General features: G+C 42.2%; 1 protein-coding gene across 2 annotated transcripts in view; it reads left to right on the top strand.

Annotated features, from left to right (window-relative positions):
* The window catches only part of LOC126183321 (terminal uridylyltransferase 4-like), a 209,638-nt gene that overhangs the window by 114,612 nt on the left and 75,560 nt on the right, over positions 1 to 19,466 (top strand). For both annotated transcript variants that reach the window (XM_049925180.1, XM_049925179.1), the window contains one exon: positions 17,057 to 17,207. In XM_049925180.1, the coding sequence (XP_049781137.1) occupies positions 17,057 to 17,207 (151 nt within the window). The remainder of the gene's footprint in view (positions 1 to 17,056; positions 17,208 to 19,466) is intronic.

The raw sequence follows: 19,466 nt of genomic DNA, 5'->3' as shown, positions 1-19,466 counted from the left end.
TGTCTATCGACCTGCCAGCGCTTTTGTTTGGTAAGTCTCATCATCTTTGTTTTTAGATACATCTTTGTGTGTGTGTGTGTGTGTGTGTGTGTGTGTGTGTGTGTGTGTGTGTGTGTGTGTGTGTATATATATAAAAAAATCCGTTTTTGAATTGAAGGTTTCTCTGACTGAAGTTCTTCAACGTGTTCTCAATCCTTCCAAAAATGATTTGTGCCAGTGAAAAACTTGTGCTTTTGATAAGGAATGTCCCCCACAAGCCTGTTTCAACTTTTCAGAGGCCACACTCTTGGATTCCTCAAATTTAGCTCAAAACTTTATTGCATAACGTTGCTTTCAGTTCTGCTGTTCCATTTTTGTAGCAGACATTAAAAGCACAAGTTCACTGACTGCACACTCAGAAATCCTGTTATGACTGTATGGAGCTGAAATATGGACTGAAGATCTGGAAATGATGAACACTGACCTACAGAAGAAGAACAACACAACACTGCCAGATCGCTCACAGTGTTGGCAGTATCATTACTTTCTCACACACATCGTAGTCAATGTGTGGGATGAAGCTCATCAGTGTACCCTGGACAAGGTCTCTCCCAAATATCTTGTAGCCTTCCCCCATTGCCATACAGAGGTACCAGCCACTCGCTTACCCGCCAAATTGAGGAAAAATAAGCAAAGTGACCCTCTATGGAAGTGAGACCACCACAGATGAAAATCTTCCATGGAAGAAAGTCACCAAGGGGCCAGGAAATCTCGTTAACATTATCATAAATCTAAAACCTGTTCATGCACTTGTCAACTTGGGGGCTTCTTTTCTGTCATGTTGAATGTTTGTTGTGGCCTGCTGAAGATTTTTCTGTGATATGAAAGTGATTGTGCTGATGGTTGCAAATGGGAAATCAATGCAGCTAACAAAGAGCATGTATTACAAGACTAACTGTTTATAGCACAGCCCTTAGAGTTAGTTAGTTTAAGCCTTTTGCTGATATAGATACGTGTATACGTCCTGCTATGCAGTCCCACAGGTGTTGTGGATGTGTTTACTTGCGCCACTGGACAGGTTACTTCCATATATCAGTGAATTAAAAAGTTTCAAGTATTGATTATACACAATTACATGCTATCATTTGCAAAAAACCTTGTTTCAATATCTTTAACATGTATGAGATGTGACTATTGCCATGACCACATGTTCCGCAATGCACAAGGATATGAATGGGTGTGGAACCCAATAACTTGAGAATGAAATATCATCCTGGTTTCAATTTTAAATTAAGTTTAGGTATCATCTACATTGCATTCAATGAGCTAAAATGAACCATATGCAAAGTTTATGCAGTGTGTTTATACCTCTGCAAGCTCTTTAAAATTGCATGCAGTATTTTACTTAATTTGCCCCAGCACAGCAAGTATGATAGATAGCTAAAATGAATTAAGTTCTTTATCAAGTGAAGATGCCATCGCTACACCTCAGCACAGGGACCAGCATTTGGCAAGCAGTGCAGCCATAACTAAAGCCATCCTCGGAGAGCATGTCTGTAGCAGAGAAAAGTTTATCAGAATGTACTCATAATGCTATTTTCAGATGAGACTTCTTTCAGGCATTTGCAAGCAGTTATAAATTGTGGAAGATCAGGGCTCCAGGCTAACGAAGGTATTCCAACAAGCATTTGGGGGGGGGGGGGGGGGGGGGGGGGTGAGTTTGCCACTGAAGACCTGTTACCCCACTGTCATCACTGAGACGAGTTCCTGCTAACTGTCTAAGTGCTCAAACTGTAAAGCTTTTGTCTGTTGTAAAAAGCTTCTCAGACTGACGAAAGAAATCTACATACCTGCGATGATCACAGGCATTTCAGGTGTTTAAGGAGAACTATGGATCAGTCATTGTCATGAGCAGTCACAACTTGTCCCTAAAGGTATGTAAATAGGAGCAGCCAAACCAGTGACAGTGCAGGGAAGGAAGCTACTACTGATTTGCCTGTAGGAGCTGCCTGACTTGAGAAACACTGTCAGCGAGCATTAGCCTTTTTCTGCCAATTTTCATATGCTTTAAAATGAAGTGTGAAGAAAAGACAGACCAAGTGATCCTTGGTAAAATAGTGTATCAACACTGGAATCATACACCAGTTAGCTAGCACTCATATAGGATGTCACCCACTGAGCAACACGTGATTCAGAAGGGAGTAGATAAGATGCTGCAAGATATCATTGAACCTTCAAAGTGTCCTTCGTCCTCTCAGAGATCCTTGTGAAGGAGATGACACTATGTGGTGTATCTGTGTCAACTATAGATGACTGAACAAAATTATAAATTAAAGATTCCTGTCCATAGCAACACATTGATGATACCATGGACTGCTCGATAGAAGCTAAGTATTACTCAACTATAGACATTTTTACAGGCTACCTCTAAAACACACGATAGCCTTTATGAGTTATGCCGTTTGTGCTATGTAATGCATTGGCCACCGTTGAGCATATGATACACACCCTGCTTCAATGCTTTAAGTAGACAACGTGTCTTTTTATCTGGGTGATGTTGTTCTTTGAAGACATTTGGTGTAAGCCAAATAACAACCCTGCTGAAGTTTGTTCAGATTGTAGCCCTCCACCTAAATCTGAAGAAGTCTTTGTTGCCCTGGGAATGATGATGTTGGTGCCCATGCTGATCCAGAAAAAATAAGAGCAGTCACAGATTTTCTGGTTCCTTCACACATGTGAGAAACTGCCTTGGAATTTAGTCCACTGACTGTTTTTGTGTTCTTTCGGTTCAACAACATTTTGTGAGCTATGTAATGACTTGTTCGATGTCTGAATAGTTATGGCACATAAAATACCATGGAACCTGGCGAAAAGTAAATAAAATTCAAATGCAGTGAACATGTTTGTGGCTAATCAATAAGTATTGAGAGGAGCAAGTAGGCATACTTAATGCAACCCAGGTTCTGTTGTGGATCCAGTTCATGAAGCCTTTCATGTCTCACTATACTAACTGTAGTTCCTGATGACATTAGGTTGTTGACCATAGATATATGCTGAGAAAACTTGCAAACCAGTCTCTGTGTTCGAAGCCAGTGGGCTTATTCGTGATACAGTCCAATCTGGCCACGCTGTTAAACCAGTCTTGGAACAGTTGCTCTTTACTTACCTGTCAGTAGCCAAATTATTTGGCAGTTGGTTGCACCCAGTATTGTTAAATTATAGACCACAATAAAATTTCAGCACGTTACCCACATAATTTTCTGGTGATAACTGGAAGATTCCTGTGTCAAAAGATCTTGGATGGATAGATTCTGGATGGTGTCCAGACTGCTGCAGGCAGTGGGGCAAATAAGATTGATCAGATACTATATTTCTTATTCTGTCCTAAGTATATAAATAAAGACTATTTATCATGCGACTACATGAGAAATTTTCTCAAAACATATCTTCTGCTGGGAAAGCAAGAGCAGTTGGTATTAATGTGCTCTGACTGAGATGCATAGAAATCTTTCAGACATTTTATGTTGTGCAAGAAACAAGGTTGATTTTAAGGAAGGCATTGTTGTATTGCAGGGAAATGTCCCGTGTTGTTGAGAGGTCATTTTCCCACCCAAAAATTCCAGGTTTCACAGACTCATCCACAATAAACTTAGTTATATAATTCAACAATCAACAGGGAATACTTCAATACTTGCCTGAAAGTCTCATCTTTTACTTTTGCTCAGTCTGGCAGTATTAAATTTTCAATTCTGTGTTTTTCTGTTTCACAAGTTGAGGGGGCGTATCAACAACAACACGGCATGGCTGGTTAAATATTTAGGAAATTAAATGAGAATTCAAACATATTTTTTAAACTTTTGGAGTGTGTTTTATATTTGAACACTTGTCTCGTAAATAATTTTACAAATATAAAGTTGAACTGTCTATTATACTAATAGATCATGAAATACAACACTTGGATTTTCCGGAACTTGTGCTTTTTGTGCCTCTGAAACTACACTTCTTCTGATTCTGTTTGTCTGACAATTATTTTTTGAACAGTTTGGCATTGCAAAAATGTGGACTCATTGACTGAAATCGTTGTCATCTTAGTATTGGCAGTTCTTCAGGAACGTTGTATAGGAAACTCATTGACCTCTAACAATTTTAAAAGTTCTGCCATTGTTTTGTAGTAAGTTTGTAGAAGCATTTATTTATGAAATAATTGCTCTCAACAAAAAAAAATAATCCCTAGTGCCTAAATTTTGGGCCTGCTTAGGCACTGATTTCATGGGGCATTTGACTGTGATAGTGACCTGATTGTGGGCTGCATGGGAATGTGAGGGCAGGCATACTTGTAATCAAGGCTCTGTTTGGACACATCTGACCGCCACAAGCATGATCTCTGTCTTGTGTGCCAGTCATATCATAAGCTCTTCACATCTGTACTTGCCATCCAAGAACAAGTAATGGACATTCTGTGTTATCCCACACTACCAGTCAGAGACAAGCAACAGCTGGACTAGGGAGAAACAGTCCCATGTGTTTGCTTCCATTAACACCACAGAACAGACAACTGTATTTGAAGTTGTTCCATGGCTGGGAAGCATGGTCTGCTGATGAATGGCCTTCAACTGTGTTCAGCGATGAATCGTGGTTGTGCACTGCACCAAATCACCACCGTTGGTGAGTATGGCTGTGTCCTGGAGGGAGGTTCCATTCTTCAGTGTTTTGGACGGGCACAACGGTGGTATTTCGGGCATCGTGTGGGAAGCCATCGGTTAAGATTTCAGTTCATGGCAAATAGTTGTGGAGGGAACCCTTCCAGAACAACCGTATGTCGTGGATGTCATGAGTCCTTACATTTTACCTCTCCTGCAATTGTATCGTGTACCTCTCCTGCGATTGTATCATGTATCTCTCCTGCGATGGTATTGTGGTGCCATTTTTCAACAGGACAACGTTTGTTCACACAGGGCAAATGTGTACAGATACTGTCTTTGAGATGTTGATGTTCTCCCACGGCCAGTAAGGTGTCCAGATCTGACCCCGACAGAACATGTGGGACCAGCTAAGACAATTAACTCTGTGCCAGTGACTGTATTCCAGTTGAAACAGTTGTGGGCCAGCTTGTCTGAGGAGAAAATAAAACAGCTTTTAACTCCCTTCCCAACAAAATTATTGCATGCATCGAGGACAATGGGGATGCAACATCATTCTGACAAGTGGGCTTCCATACTGCCAAGTTCTTTGTAAATTTGACTCACTAATGTAATCACTGAATCACATCATGTACACCCTTAACCGGTGATGTTTCATTTTGTTTCTTCCTCCCCTTCTGGTCAGGCGGTGTATGTCTAGAGGCAAAGTAATGTTAAAATGTGATTTAACTCTAAGTAGTTTGTTTTCCTTAATTGGGCAACACCTTTTGTAAGTAGATCTGTTTTTTTCCTCAGTCTCTCTTTCCAAACTGAAGCTGACCCCCCTCCAAGAGAATTCTCAATTCTTCTGTGAATATGTGTGGTTTGTGTGGGGCTGCAAGTCATTGCAGCATTTCTTTTGTTCCTTCGCCCCAATTCTTTTTTCCATATCTTTCTCTTTGACATAACCTTCAGTGGATGCCCTAGTAAATGATAACTTAGCTACACCACAGGTCTCTGATTTCTGTAACGTTATTTTGCTTCTATTTATTGAATTCTATGCCCTATTCAGTTTTTTAGAACTGGTTAGTATTACTGAGTTCGACCTCTATTTGATATTCAAAGTGTTTTCGTTTTTCCCCCAGTAGTGCAGCCCTGTGAGGAAGGTCAACCAGCCAGTCCAGAAAGAGTTGGGTGGGCGGGGGGGGGGGGGGTGGCATATAGTGAGGTACCTGTATAGTGGTTGCCTCCTGACTACACCTCCCCCACACTCACACCCCACCAGTTGGGATTTTTAGGATGTTGTTCATGGCAGTACCCCTCCCTCCTTTTTTTACATCATTTATCGAGCTAATGTGGGAGGTTATCAGTACCCATAGTGTGGTAGTCCCCTGACCACAGAGGAATCACAATATTGATGCATGAGCCATCACCTCCCCATGCATGCCAATGAGTAGGTGCCTGTCCATTAGGGGAAATTGGGTATCATCATGGAGTATATTTGGCGTTGCGAAACTGCTAGAGTTACCAGCTGGTGAATACGAGTTCCCGGCAGTGTCTTCAGACAGATTGGCTACACTATGGAAGGAAAAGAAACCCTTGTGACATGCAGACAGTTATTTCCCTCAGTTCTTGGTATGCTCCTGAAGACATGGAGGGTCCTTTTCTGTACTAAACCAGTGTTTTTTGTGGGGAATATTGAAAATGTACTTGGAGAATTTGCTTCCCTTGGCAAATTGCAGAGTTGTTTCATCTTACTTCGGGACAGCAAATCCTGCCCGATCCTGGGTGTTGCTGTCTTGTAAACAACTTGGTTATGTACCTGTTACCACCACATGCCATAAGAATGTCAGCACAGTGTAGGGATTTATTTTTCACTTTGACCTATGAAGAACTATGTAACACTTGAAGAGGCAAGGAATCCTCTTCCTACATGGCATATATCGAAGTTTGCCAGACAAAAAATAGACACCAGTGTATTCAGCCTTGATTTTTAAGGGGAATTTTCTTACAGGAAACATCAAAATTATGTGTTAGAGTTGTGATTTGAAGCCGATGGTTTTTTAAATCCCAGGGTTCGGGCATACATCTATTTGGTAGAAATTATCTGATTTGTGGAGACTGACCAGTCACTTAACAAAAATTCACCATGTGCGCTACTACCTGTCTGTTTAAATTGTGTGAATGACCACCCTCCTTGAGCCCCAAAGTTTGCTAACTTGCCCATGGAACACAAAATCCAGAAACTGAAGGCCACAGATTGTGTCTCATATTTTGATGTCTGGCAAAAATAAGATTCTTTGAATCAATTCGCAATTATACCGAACTTGGTGCCTACTGTGGCCAGGTCATTAGCAGGTTAGAATTTCATTCATCCTGGAAATTCATAGATCAGGGACCTGGGACCAGCCAGTGACTGAAAGGATTGTGGGTTCTTCTTCCATTCCTACACTAACAGTTCATTGGATTGTAAGAATCATGACTGCCAGAAGTTGTGAAAGGCAAAGATAAGAAATTTTGGAAGAAGGCTATTCTGTTGATTCCCCCACCCTTACTGTCCGACTGTGGTCTGATGTTCATTGATGTTCCACACCTGCCAGTGACAGTGATCCTTGCATGTGATCTGTCCTCCTGGCCCCTCCACACATAACCAGCACACCCTCAATGTACCAAAACTACAACAACTGATTTTTTGTTCTGCGATCTGTGTTGCTTTCAAAGAAAGACACTACCGTGATGCTCATTCTTAAACTCTTTGGGGTTACTGTGCATTCTATTGGAACCATACTTGCTCCAAGATAGCATCTATACATTGGTTTGCTGGGATATTGTTAGTGAGTGGAATCATCCTAATGCCAGGTTGGAAGCAGTAGCGGTGTGAGTGCAAATGCCCCCAGTGATTGCCACTTGTGATATTTGTTTACCTCCAGGAGGGTATTTACTTACTTGGTATGACTATCTTCATCCAACAACTCTGAATACCTTTCCTCCTACTTTTGGGATGTACTGCTAATCACACCATGTGAGGGAGTACCAGTTTATTTTATAGGGGCCTCCTGATCAACCAGCTTCTTTCCAAATTTGATCTCTGTCCCTTCACTGGTGTTACTCCTATAAACTTCATTTCCACTCATGATACCTTTTTGGCTATCGGCTTCAAAATCCCTTCCTGAATCTTGTGCCTTCACTACAATAGTTGTTACATGACAATCTTTGCTACAATGACCACTTTTCAGTGATTGTGTAACTTTCTTATGCAGGGTCCCTGAATCATGGGATAATTTGTCCCTTTCCACTGCAGTTTCCGGGAAGAACGATCCACAGGTGACCATCTAGTTAGGTGGGGAAAAGCAATCTGACAGGGTTTTACTGAACTCCAATAATGAAGTATTGCTGCATGAGAAAGGTTAATCCTTCATGCTTCATTTCCCACACCTCTTTGGATGTGGATCACACTACACTCCCCTATATTTACAATGCTGTGGTCCAATTCCAATTCGACTATGGCTGTTCAGGGATATGGCTCATTTGCTCCTTCAGCTTTGAAATTATTGGACTGAGTTCATCATCATGGAATAATACAGGCCACTGGTGCCTTCAGGACTAGTTCCATTTGTGGTCTTCTTGCTGGAGTGGGGATCTTATCCCTTCAGTTCCCACAGTACCAACTCTTCCTCACTTCTGCAGTCACCATCTGACAAATTCCTATCATCCAAATTCTTTTTGCATTCAAGGGGCATAGACCTCTGACATGTGGGATTATCCATCATGACCCTCTCCGGGGACCTACACCTAAACTGCCCCCCCCCCCCTGCCCAATTGTACTCAGAATAAGAATTAGGATCAATCTGTTTCAAGGGCCTAAAGTTTGTTCCCACTATAGCTGTTCAGCAACTGTTCATCTCAGTTCTTCGGGAATATCAGGATGCTATCATCATTTATGCTGATGGGTCTAAAGGCTTAGATTGTTTGGCTAGAGAAGTTATTACTTGCTCTACATTTGCTGTGATGAATCCTGTGGATTTTTAGATGCAAATAAGACTTCTCCTCACTTGGAGATACAACAATATATGGTTTCCTACTGCCGCCACTAATAAATTCCACACCAAAGCAGTGACTAATGCTGCATGGCACTCCTCTTTTCCTCCCTGAAGGAATCCACCATCTCATGTCCCCTCCACAATGATCATACTACATTAACTCCATAGTTTTATATTGTGTAATGAACCACACCCAAATTGTGGCTGTGGAGCCTTTTGGACAGTAGCTCACATACTGGTGGAATGCTCCCTCCTCCTGCCTCACTGTGCTTAGCATGGTCCTCCAAATTCTTTGCCCCTGATTTTGGTGAGTGACTCATGGCCAATTGAACAGGTTCTCTGTTAAGGGGTCAAGGCAGGGTTGTTTCGGGTTGGATCTGGAGGTCCCTCAACAGTACTTCCTTTGCCAGCTGCAGAGAATTGGCTTGCCAGGGAGACTGTCAGGAGGGATGCTCTGGGGAAAAAAGGCACGAGAATCTGATATGTGGACAGCCCTGTATCACTAGCTCATAATGGCATGTAACAGAGAATGGAGTGTCACAGTCACAAGCAGTAAAATACAGGCTATAAGTGTGTCTTTGACCATCTTGCAGTGATTCCATAGTCCTCTGCCACCTCCATGTTGAACACACAAAGTTGATCTACTCTCAGGGGCTTGCATTCATTTGCTGGACATGGGCTTGGTGATGCTAGGGCTCCTGACCTGAGGCGTGATAAGTGCTGCCAGTCCTCTGTTACTGTAAGCTCTGGGCAAGCTTCAGCGAACACCTTGTCATGGCAGCTGAACATTGTGTGTCACTGAGAATGGGTATCTTGGCTTGACCACCTGGATTGTGAGAATGGTTAAAACTTGTATAATACACACCTCAATCTTAAGGTGCGCTGTGCACCAGAAAGACGCATGACTGTTGCGATGGAACAGTCATTAGCGGGCAACCTGTGGGGAACCTGCTGCACCTGAATTGTATAAGGCTTACCTAGGCATGCGGGGTTCTATCTAGGTGGACTATTATTACCTCAGCTGCTCGTGGGACCGAGATGGGGCCCTCAAAATTCTCACCTCCTATGCCCAGCAGATGGGGTGGGCCACTGGTAGGTACCAACACCCAAACAAACAAGAGGGCTCTTGTAGCCAGTACTCCTGACATGGGGTCTTTTCAGTGTACTTATGGTAACAGTAAAAGAACACATACTGCTAGTCAGAATGTTTTTGTAATAGTTCAGACGAAAGAGGACAGCTTTGACAAAATTTGTCCTTTAATGTAGAAAGGGTTTAGAGAGGGGATTGCTGGAAATATAAAATCTCTCGAGTGATAACGCAATGGTACACTGCCGATAGAAACTTTTAATTCCCAACAAGTTTAGAACCTCTAGAAAGCCCAATGCCTCAAGGAATATGCCATTGAAACTGAGCCACACACCATCTTGAATTGTAGCAAAAGTGTTATGACATGCAGGGATATCGGACTTGAAAGATGAGTGGGCTCCACAGTGGGCAAAACAACATGAAGAAGGTGGATGGGGATCTTGTAAAATCTGACTGCTTCATCCTGGTGTTCAGTAGCATGAAACTTCCTGAGCATGTTAAAGCAAGAAAGTTTCCTTTCCCTAAGCGTGTGGCCTTGTGTCTCCAACCCATTGCACTGTTTCAAATGCCAGCACTTTGGGCACGCTACTCTCTGGTGCCACAGAGAAGTCAGTTGTGGCAAATGTGGTAAGACTGCCCATGATGGAGTCACTTGTTCATCTCCTATGGAGTGTGTGAATTGCTCTTGGGCTCACCTTGTCTGGAGTCAGGACTGCATTGTATATCTTGAAGAACGGGAGATGCTAGAGCTTAAGACTACAAAGTGCATGCTGTTTGGTGGACCAAAAAGATGTATAAAGCCAAGCTGCCCCCAGTGTTTGCTACCTCCTTTGCTTCAGTTCTTAAACATTTGGTACAGAAGGCTGATGATGCTACACAAATGAAAGTTGCTAGTGTCAGCACTGGTACCTGTGTTTGTCAATGCACTTGTGCTGCTGCACTTATTTCAACGCCTGTACTTCTCTGCAGAACTTCTGAAAAGGCTGTGATTGTCAACGTTGCAGAGTGCCCTGCCCATCCAAAAATTGTCTGGTCCACTGTCCAGCACTGCCTCTACCACAGCTGCAGTTGTGCCTCCGAAGCCTACCAAGGGCACAAAATCAAAGGCAAAGCATCTGCCACCGATGGAGACGGACAGTAAACAGTCCGATGGTGTTGACACCGTCCACTCTGCCGTCTCTCATGATTCTTCTGTAGTGACTGTGTTGGACTGGGGCAATCATCTCACATTCCCCAGCAGAAAGAAAGGATAAAAGTGCAACCCCTGCAACAGTTGGCTCCCATATTATGGAACATTAAAGGGTTCAGGTCATGTGAAGAAGCTGAAACTTCTGACACAGGCAGCCCCACTGTGTTGTGTTTACATTTAAAGCCACTGACACCCCTGTTCAACAGGGCTATTCCTCTACAGAAAGACTGTGGACAGAGCCAAGGGAGGGGTTGCTATGTTTGTCAATAACATGCACAACTCCTCTGCTCTCTCCTTCGTTACTGACCCACAAGCTGAAGCTGTTGCAGGTCATGTGGCTCAGAAGATCACTATCTACTCCCTGTACGTACCTCTACAGGATTGAACAACTCCCTGCCCATTTCTCCTACTGCTGGGTGATTTCAATGCCTGTAATATATTATGGGGCTCCAGGGGTCAAGTATTGGAGAACCTCACGATGTGTCATGAGCTGTGCATCATCAGTAGAGGCAGTCCTCCTCATTTCTTGGCTGCTACTGGATCGTCCTCAGCCATCAACCTCTCTTTCTGCTGTCGTGCCCTTGCAGGTTATGCTTAGAAGGAAACAACTGATAACTTTCATTCCAGTGACTTCGTCCCATTGTGGATCCACCTACTGGATGGAGCATCACCTGAACAGAAGCCACCAAAATGGGTGCTCAGCAGGGCTAACTGGATGCTGTTCAGCCATCTGGCTGTGTTTGAGCACTGTGACAGTGTCCAGGAATGGGTGGATCACATTACATGAGTGATGCATATATCCATCACAAAATCCTCAGGTCATGTTAGGAGGCAACCTTTACCTTGGTGGACCCGTGAGTGCCGCTCAGCAGTCCCAAAGAGGCTTGCGGCTCATTAACAGTCTCCTTTGCCAACTACAGACAACTTCATAGCCTTTTGGGTTGCAAGAGCCAAGGCTTGACACATAATTGAGGAGAGCATTCCTGGACTCTGTCAACCCTCCCACTTGGTCTGCAAAATTATGGGAAGCCATCAGGAGGATTCCCAGTAAACACAGTTGTTTACCAATAGCAGCAGTACTGAAGCAGTGGCGTCTCCAAACAGTATCCAGAGACATTGCTCAGATGATGGCAGAGCATTTTGCAAAGACTACTGCCAGTGCCAGCCAGGATCAGGCACTTCACTGCTATCATTCGACTGTAGCGGGGGGCAAGTCGAACTTCAGATCCAACAATTCCAAATCTGACAACTCCCCTTTCTCCATGTGGGAGCTGGAATCAGCACTGTCTGAGACTCGTGATATTTCACCCATTCATGACCAAATCCAGTACTGCATGCTTCGACATTTGCCAACAGTGTCAAAGGAAATCATCCTCAAATTTTTGTAATTTGATATGACAGACAGGTCATTTTCACTCTTGGAGAGAGGCAATTTTGATTCCTCTCCTCAAACCAGGAAAGGACCCCACACGTCACAGTAGTTACCAGAGTTACTGCCTTAATGAGCTGTGATCGGAAAGACATTGCATCAAATGGTTAACCATTGTCTGGTGTGGTTGTTAGAGACTAGGCAACTCCTTTGCCACTCTGTGTGGATTCTGGAGATTTCGGTCCACCGCCGACAACATGATCCTGCTAGAGCCATCTATTCAGCAGGCTTTCCTTTTTAAACATCACTGTCTCTGTATGTTCTTTGTCGTAAGTAAGGTGTAAGATACTACTTGGAGATATAGTAGTCTAGAGCAACTTCATCGATGGGGCTTTTGTAGTCACCTCCCAATCTTCATACATTCTTTTCTGTCAAAGCAGTTTTTTAGATCCTATATTGTTGACTTGCTGTCAGATTGTTATGAGCAGGAGAATTGTGTACCTCAGGGCAATGTTTTAAGTGTTACAGTCTTTGCCATAACCATAAACAGTATTGTGTGTACAGTGAGGAGTCCTGTAAAGTGCTCCCTATTTGTGAACGATTTTACTGTTTTCTGTTCCTGCTCCAGTGTTACGACAGTGACTCATCAGTTGCAATTTATGGTGTAGAAATTAGAGGAGTGGGCTGCAAAGATGGGTTTTCAGTTTTCCTCAGGTAAAAATGTGTGTGTTCATTTTCATTCTTCTCATCATATTTTTCATTTGTCTGTCCTGCATGTGAGGGACACTGTTCTACGTTTAAAGACTCTGAGTTTTCTGGGCCTCATTTTTTACTCCAAATTGCCGTGGTTGTCACACCTGAGAGATCTGATAGCCAGGACCCTGAAGGAACTCAATATCATTAAGTGTCTTAGCCACAGGTCTTGCGAAGTGGACATGGTGAATCTGCTCCAGCTTTTCTTCATGCGTTTGCGGCTAGACTACGGGCGCACAGTGTATGGATTAGCACGAGGCCTTCTTATCTGAAGATCATGGACGCTATCCACCATGAGAGGATAGGCTGGTCGTGGGTGCTTATAGGATCATCCCCATATCCAGTCTCTGTGCTGAGGCTGGTGAACTGCCACTTACAATCTGACAGCAACTTCTCATGGTGCGTCAGGCACGTAAGTTCGTCGCAGATCCAAATTCACCTACATACCATACTGTTGCTCATCTGACTTGGGACTGCCTTTACTCCAGTCATCCATAAACAACAAAGTCTGTTTGGGATCTGTGTGTGGTGTGTGCTGGAGTCACTTGGTGTGGAGCAAGTACAACCCCAAATCCAGGGTTTTAACCATGTGCCACCCTGGTTACTGCGGAGGTCCAGAGTAATTTTAAGTTTAGTTCAGTACTCCTGCATGTGCTATTAATGCATTATTTAAGGACATTTTAACTGAACGCTAAGACTCTACAGCTGTCTTTATGGATGGATTGAAATGGGGGAGGGGGGAGGGGGGGCTCAGTTGGTTGCTCTGTTGTTTTCCCAGATCGTGTCCTCTAGGTTCAACTGCCTCAAGACTTCACTGTCTTTGAAATGGAATTATATGCAATCTCACGGGTACTGGAGCTGAGGAATAAGATTAGACTTCTAAATTCCTTCCAATTTTAAACATGGCTGACAGCAGCAATTGCAAATCCAGCTGGTTGGCTGTAAACTTTATGTATTGAAAATACTAAATTCCTTGTTTGTTTAAATTCTCTGAGTGCCCTTCTCTCTGTACAATGCTTGTTTCCAGCAGATAAAGTCATTCAGAATAGCCAGAGAAAAAGTGAGAGGCTGGAAGTAGCAGACAGTAGGCTCTGTCTAGTAAAGCCCACAATGTGGCTGTGGTGTACCTCCTTCCAGCCACACTGACAGGCCAAGGTCCTCCTCACCCGTCTTCACATAGACCACAGCTCTATGATGCATGGCTTCTTACTCCAGTGAGAGGACATTACTATGTTTGGTGCTTGTGGTGTAGAGATCACTGTGTGCCACATTTTATTAGACAATGTTTTATTTTCAGACCAGTGGGTAGCAGCAGATTTGCCTACAGACCTGCCTTCTATTTTAAGTGACTTTCCAACAAATGTGGTTAGAGTTTTAAAGTTTTGTGAATTGTCCAACATTTTTCCCAAGATTTTAAGTAGGTGTGTTTACAGGGTGACTGGCTCACCCATATATTTTGTAAGTGGCCAGCTGGTCGCATTTGCCTGTGCCGTTGTTTTAGCCCCTTTGTTGTTTTACTTCTGTTTTAATCCAGGATATAGCACCCTTCATCCTTTCTCCCTTGTTTTAAAACGTGTGAGATAGAGTGATTGTGTGGCTCGACACAAGTGAGTTGGGATTGAGTGCATGAATGAACCTCGCCAAAAAAAAAAAAAAAAGATACCCGTACTGCCACCCATATCCCTTTACAGTGCCCATCATCACTGCTAAATGTTGAGTTTTGCAGCTGGCCAAGTCACTCCCTGAAATCTTAGCAGATAATGTTTAGGCAGACAATAAAATTTAAAATTTTATCTGTATTGTATATTTATATTGGAAATCTTCATTGTTAAGGTCCTGCTGGCTTCAGTACAGAGGAGGGAATCACCTTGGCCATATTTTTCGGGCAGGGAGAGCTCCGTCTGCACTATGTTTGGGAGCTGGTTCTGCTTCTGACATCTCAGCTCGGTTTTAATATTACCCTGAGCCTTAATTTCTCTTCACATGTGTTTTAGTGCCCCTCCTTTTACAAAGCCAATTTTTTGACCCTATTGACCTGCTACAGTGGGCAGGGGAAGCCTGGTTGGTTCCATTTCATGACAAGCTGCAGTGAGCTTCAAATCGCTCCCGGTTGACATCTGCAGTACTCTGTCATATTATCTCTTACCTCTGTGACTTTCTGAATAATTTATTCTTAACACCTCTTATGCCTGTCGTATGTAAGTTTTCTTTTATGCTTTTTTGTGATTTAAAATTGAATGTCTTTCTAGCATGTTTCTAAAATACTCAGTATGAGGGACCAATTATGACTGTAGTTTGCATTTTTACTAATTGGTTTTAAATGCCATAGTTTTGTGTATTTTAATAGTGGCTTTTACCATTGATTGATGGAATCTAATAAATTATAGTGAACTTATTTTGTGAGAACATGCATCTCTCCCCCCACGTCCCCCACCCCACCCCACCCCAACCACCCGCCCTGCAATATCTACACGCTGGCAGTAAGGATGTTGTTGAGGGCCCAAAAATCTATTGTTGTCATATTAATAATAGTTTGGACCCATGATGCTTTATAATCTTGTCCAATCCTTTATCTGAAATGTCCTGGTTTAGACAATGATTGATAGGTCAATTTGTGTTGGTTAATGTACTCAGATTATAGGTTACAAGTTTCTCTTTAGTCTTAGAGGAGAGATTCTATGTTTTTTATTAAAAAGTCAACAAAGTCGGCACATGAAGTATACTGGATTTTCATGGCAGTGGCATGATGCAGCCAAGCTTGAGGAATACAAGGAAAGAAATGCATGATTTGAAGTTAAGTGTAATCAGTCTTGGGTAACAGGGAATGCTTCTGAAATGTATATCTGTCTGAGTGCTGTCTGTTTTGTCAGATATATCCCACAGAACAGACATCATTCGTGATGATGCGGCTGGTAAGTACGTGAAAACATGAAATGTGGGAAAGGGAAAGAGAAGGAAAAGGAAAGTTTGGGTGGAAGATGGTGATGGTTAAGTGCACAGGACCTTGTGGTAATGCAACCAGAATATAATGAAATCCGATGTTCGTATACAGAAAAAATGGTATTCCACTTTTAAAGAAACGACATGTCTGGTTTTGTAAAGTATTGGAAACTGCAACACTGGGCACAATAATAAATATGAGCAGTCTGATCAATTTACTGCCTGTGTGAAGGAGCGTATGGTGGGTGATAAATGACAATCCATAAGAGCCACATCACCATGAGTGATGGCTGTTCTGTCTGACAGATCACACACCACTCGGATAGAAACACATTTAAGAAAAAAGAGGGTAATGGTTCCCCGATGTTTATTTTAGTACAGATGCCAGATATCATTAGAACTTCTATGGGAATAAAGACTTGCGAGTAGAGAGTTCAGTGGATGAAGGACGTTGCATTGTAGCATGCAATAAGTTGAAAATTTGAGTCAGTCAGGGTCCGTTTCTGGATGGCCAAAGCAGTTAAGGCAACTGCTCATAAGAAGCAGTAAATCCAGGTTTGAGTCCTGGACTGACACATATTTTCAACCTCATCAGTTGCATTACCACAATGCCCTGTGTGGCTAGCTGTCATGATTTCACCTTCCTTCATTTCATGTTTACATGAAGTGATTCTGAGAGATGCATAGTTATACCTTATGAAACAGTTCTTGAAAGTGTGAAGCCACTGTGGTAATTAATCTTCACATTGATAGAACGTCTGTTTGCATGTATATTTTAATGTTAAAGTTTAAATGAAACGCGCAGTTTTGATACCTCACTTCATTTGCAAAATTGGGAATATGATTGTGGCCCACTACTCTTCTAACATGCTACTCAGCAAAAGAATTCACTCTTGTGAGCTGTCATTTATCACCTACCATGTATTGGTAGCTTATTGTAGTATTGTAACCCTCTGCTGCTGCTGCTGCTGCTGCTGCTGCTGCTGCTGCTTAGAAGTATTTTGTGATGCATTTATTACTTTTCCTTAGATCTGTTGCTAAGACATGGGCTGATGGTTATTGATAATGTGTTTATTCCAGGATGTTATTTTGAACTGTATGGGTCTTCTCTGACAAGATTTGGCTTTAAGAATTCCAATATAAACTTCAGTTTCAATGTACCACCAAAAGTCAATGGTCCAACAGCATTACTCAACCTAAAATCATGGCTTGAGAAACAGGAAGAGATAAGGTGAGGAAATTTATGGCAAAACTTGACGACATATGATTGATTGACACGTGTAATACAAATTTTTTTAATATAACTTGACTCTGGTGTTGCAGATGGTATAAGATTTTTCCATATTCTGTTGTTAAATTTTTTTTACAACCTCTATGTTTGCATATGTTAGAAATGCCACCATAAAGTGTACAGAGCAAAGTATATTATGTACCAGGGTAAACATCCTCCTCTTCTGCCCCCTCTCCCACTCCCCACACATACCTTGAAAAAATCACAAAAACATTTTTTGAATACTTTACCTCAATGGTTTAGGTTTTTGAACAAGGAATTCATGCCGCATAGAGCTCCTGTGTGGTATTCTAAAGTCCTCGGAACAGTGTGCTTCTGTGCCATGTACCATCATTACTAGAAGTGCTGTCAGTGTGCTCATAAAGTAGGCTGGTCTGTATTAAAAAAGTAAGAATAGTACCTGAAGAATTTGATATTGTTTATGCTGCTGAAACTGGTATGGTTTGTGACAACCTAGTTTGAGATCGTTGAATACAGAAACATTTCCATTGCTGTTTAATCTGTTTCATTTTTGCCAAGTAACAGGGCCCCATGAAATTTCTTAGTGACATTCCTAGAGATGTTGTGCTTCTGTGGCCAGATTTATGAGAGAGGTGTGTGTGTGTGTGTGTGTGTGTGTGTGTGTGTGTGTGTGTGTGTTTACATTCAAAGTGCAGCATTATTAGTGCCACTTGTGCTTCTGAGGAAGTTTTGCTATTCTTAACCTGTTTGATATCTTAGAGGGAAGAAGCAACATGTCTCCTTTTTGCAATCTGATTTGCATTGTATCTGGTGCAGCAATTGCTTCTTATTTTACAGGCTGAAAGGTAATATTTTTCAAAATTTTGGTTGCGTAAGACTTCAGGAAATAACTTAGAATTGGATTTCTGTAGAAATCAGGAAGTAGCAGTTGTTCATTTAAAATTATTTTAACACAACAAAAGAAAGCCATAAAGTTTTCAATGCTGCACTCTACCTCTCCAAGCTATGGCTGTCTTTTGCTGTTCACATGAACAACTACTCCAGTCTATCAACTTAGGAGTCTCCAGTTAAGTCTTTATAAACTGTTTAACATTGTAATTGCTTAGCAAACTTTCTTTCAAAAATTCTACAATAGTATATTAGTTCTTTTTATATAGATGTAGCTTTTTGCTTTCAGTGATTTCCACATGAACTTCTCGTGAGCATAACTCATTTCTTGGTACTGTCCTCTCATTGCCATGTGTTATTTCATTCTTTTTATCCATTAATCTGCTTTTGTTTTCAAGAAAAATAACAATCAGTGTGCTTCCAGACCCTCAGTTTTGCCCAATTGAAATTGTTTTAATTTGATGGCCACTCTTTCAAATGTAATTACATTTACTATAATTAGAGGTCATACAATCATCTAAATGGGTAAGACTTTACTAGATATCTAGTCTCTGAGAACTATATTTACATTTTTACAAGTGTGTGTGTGTGTGTGTGTGTGTGTGTGTGTGTGTGTGTGTGTGTGTGTGTGTGGGCGCGCGCGCGCGCCCCCCTTAGTCCCATTTCAATGTTGGGTCAGCCGTGTTACTATGTATTTGGCAATGTTAGTGTCGGGGAATGGTCAGATGCTCTTTCTGTCGCCACCCCATACCCTCCGGGACGGAATTAGTGTACCCCAGCTGTCTGCATCTAGTGTAAGCCATGAAATAGTGTGAACATTTTTCAAATGTCTGCGAGTCGTATAACTGAGGCGGGACATGGGGACCAGTCCGATATTTACCTACTGGGATGTGGAAAACCACCTAAAAACCACATCCAGGCTGGCCGGCACTCCGACTTTCATTGTCAGTCCACCAGGCAGATTCAATCCCAGGCCAGTGCGCCTACCCGAATCCAGGAAGCAGCGCATTAGTGCTCTTGGCTAACCTGGCAGGTACTTCTACTAGTACCTATGTCTTTCATATATGGGGTTTGGAGGAAAAATTGCCTGTACGCCTCTAAGGGCCCAGGTTTCTTTAAGGTACCATCATGGTTATTGTGCCGTATGTATGTTGGCAATAGTAACATTTCTTGACTCCCCTCACAATTTGGATTCTTGGAATCCATTAAGGTACCATCATGGTTATTGTGCCGTATGTATGTTGGCAATAGTAACATTTCTTGACTACCCTCACAATATGGATTCTTGGAATTTTTGAGTGCACTAATCTGACAATGAAAGATTGAGAGAAATCATCTAATGATGCACGC

The sequence above is a fragment of the Schistocerca cancellata genome, chromosome 4, assembly GCF_023864275.1.
Source record: "Schistocerca cancellata isolate TAMUIC-IGC-003103 chromosome 4, iqSchCanc2.1, whole genome shotgun sequence".
In the NCBI taxonomy this organism is placed as follows: domain Eukaryota; kingdom Metazoa; phylum Arthropoda; class Insecta; order Orthoptera; family Acrididae; genus Schistocerca; species Schistocerca cancellata.
The sequence above is the reverse complement of the archived record's forward strand: the minus strand, read 5'-3'. Positions and strand labels throughout refer to the sequence as shown.